The 1923-nt window shown below is 25.0% G+C and overlaps 1 protein-coding gene across 1 annotated transcript in view; it reads left to right on the top strand.

The window, feature by feature from the left end:
* Positions 1–1159: 1159 nt before the first annotated feature.
* The window catches only part of LOC135195857 (basic proline-rich protein-like), a 38986-nt gene continuing 38222 nt past the window's right edge, over positions 1160–1923 (top strand). The window contains exon 1 of the mRNA XM_064222369.1: positions 1160–1241. Within this exon, the coding sequence (XP_064078439.1) occupies positions 1160–1241 (82 nt within the window). The remainder of the gene's footprint in view (positions 1242–1923) is intronic.

Genomic DNA, 1923 nt, shown 5'->3' with positions numbered 1-1923 from the left:
GGCGTAACTTACCAAGGTTTAAAATGGAGGATAATTTTGTCAGAAGGTTCGTCAAAATGAAGACACCAACTATATTTTCTCCCTTAATTTTAATTTTGTCTTCTATATTTAGTTATCATTAACATAAATACGTAATGGTCTCATCAGCTATATGTGATGCACATGTATAGATATATATCTATATATAATATATATATATATATATATATATATATATATGTATGTATGTATATGTATATATATATATATATATTATATATATATATATATCGTATATATATATATATATGTATGTAGTGTATGTATATGTATATGATACCTATACATACTATATTATATATACGTATATATATATATATATATATATATATATATATATATATATATACGCATTCATTTTACGTTTAAAGTGTTTAAATATCCCTTTACATTCTTTTATGTTATTATTTTTTTATGCACTTCTGTTATGTGTAGTTGCGGGAATTCTGATATTCATTAGATCAATCCTATTTCTCATAGCTATTGATTCAAATTATTACTATTACGGATTATAATAAAATGACGATGATGTTGGATATATAGGATTCTTTTGAAACAAGGCTGTTTACTGCTGATGGGCAAAACACATACCAAAACCAATTAAATTTTGCTGGCATTAGCAGCAGTCATTCATGTATGACTTAATGAAGTATTAAGAAACATTAATTCTAATACCAGCTACTCCAGTGTTTCACTTTCCTTCGTGGCTTATACCTTTTTTTTTCATTTATCACGTTCCCAACTTTCGTAATTCAGTTATACACAATTATATATATATATATATATATATATATATATATATATATATATATATATATATATATATATATATATATATATATATATATATATATATATGTATGTATGTATATATATATATATATATATATATATATATATATATATATATATATATATATATATATATATATGTATATATATATATATGGGGGCCTTAGAACCACAGAGTTGTAAACACCACCCCCACCAATATTGAGTCAGGTGTACCAGTAGATTTGGCAACGTTTCCTCTGTCTATTTGTTGCATTTCTATGCTATTCAGGAGTTTCAAAAAGGTCGAGTCCCTACTTGATCATTAAGAATTATCGATTTTGTCTACATGAATGAACGTGTGTCACGCGGAGGTTACAGCCTCATAAGGGCTCAGTTAGAACACAAGGAAGTACGTGCGCTGCTCAGGAGTGAGCCAATGAGAGCGCGCGTCACTAAACGGGTAGTCAGCTCTTAAGCAAATCAGCATTTTTCCCATAAGGCGGCCGTAAGTGTCGGCCAATCACCGCTCAGTTTACATTCCCCACCTCCCCTTATTTTCAAGTTCTTTAGCGGATGTACAGTATTTTCATGGTGAGTACAAATTAAAATATTTGCTTTTTTTAGAGAAGTAGTAGTGAGTGTAGTTAGTATTATTTTTCTATAATTGTTTTGTTTGATTAGTATCATGATATTGGCGATGATTATTTTAAAGGCTAAACATTATGATGATGGAATGTTATCATGGTCAACATCATCAATACTAATATTACCGTATTATCATTATTATTAGCTATTATCATTAATAATATTATTATTTATCTTATTATTATTATTATTATTATTATTATTATATTATTATTATTATTATTATTATTATTATAACATCCATGATTGTTATACCACGAAAGTATTTTCATGGTGAGTACACTTTATTATAATTATTATTATTCAATCATTATTAACCAATATTACTGTATTAAACCATTATTATTGATATTATTTTTTATATTAAGGATTATTATTATTATTATTATATTTTTATTATTATTAATTATTATTATATTATTATTATTATTATTATTATCATTGCTATTATTATTATTATTATTA

Source organism: Macrobrachium nipponense, chromosome 17 (assembly GCF_015104395.2).
Source record: "Macrobrachium nipponense isolate FS-2020 chromosome 17, ASM1510439v2, whole genome shotgun sequence".
NCBI classification, from domain to species: domain Eukaryota; kingdom Metazoa; phylum Arthropoda; class Malacostraca; order Decapoda; family Palaemonidae; genus Macrobrachium; species Macrobrachium nipponense.
Note: the sequence above shows the minus strand (reverse complement) of the source record. Positions and strands in the feature narration are given on the sequence as shown.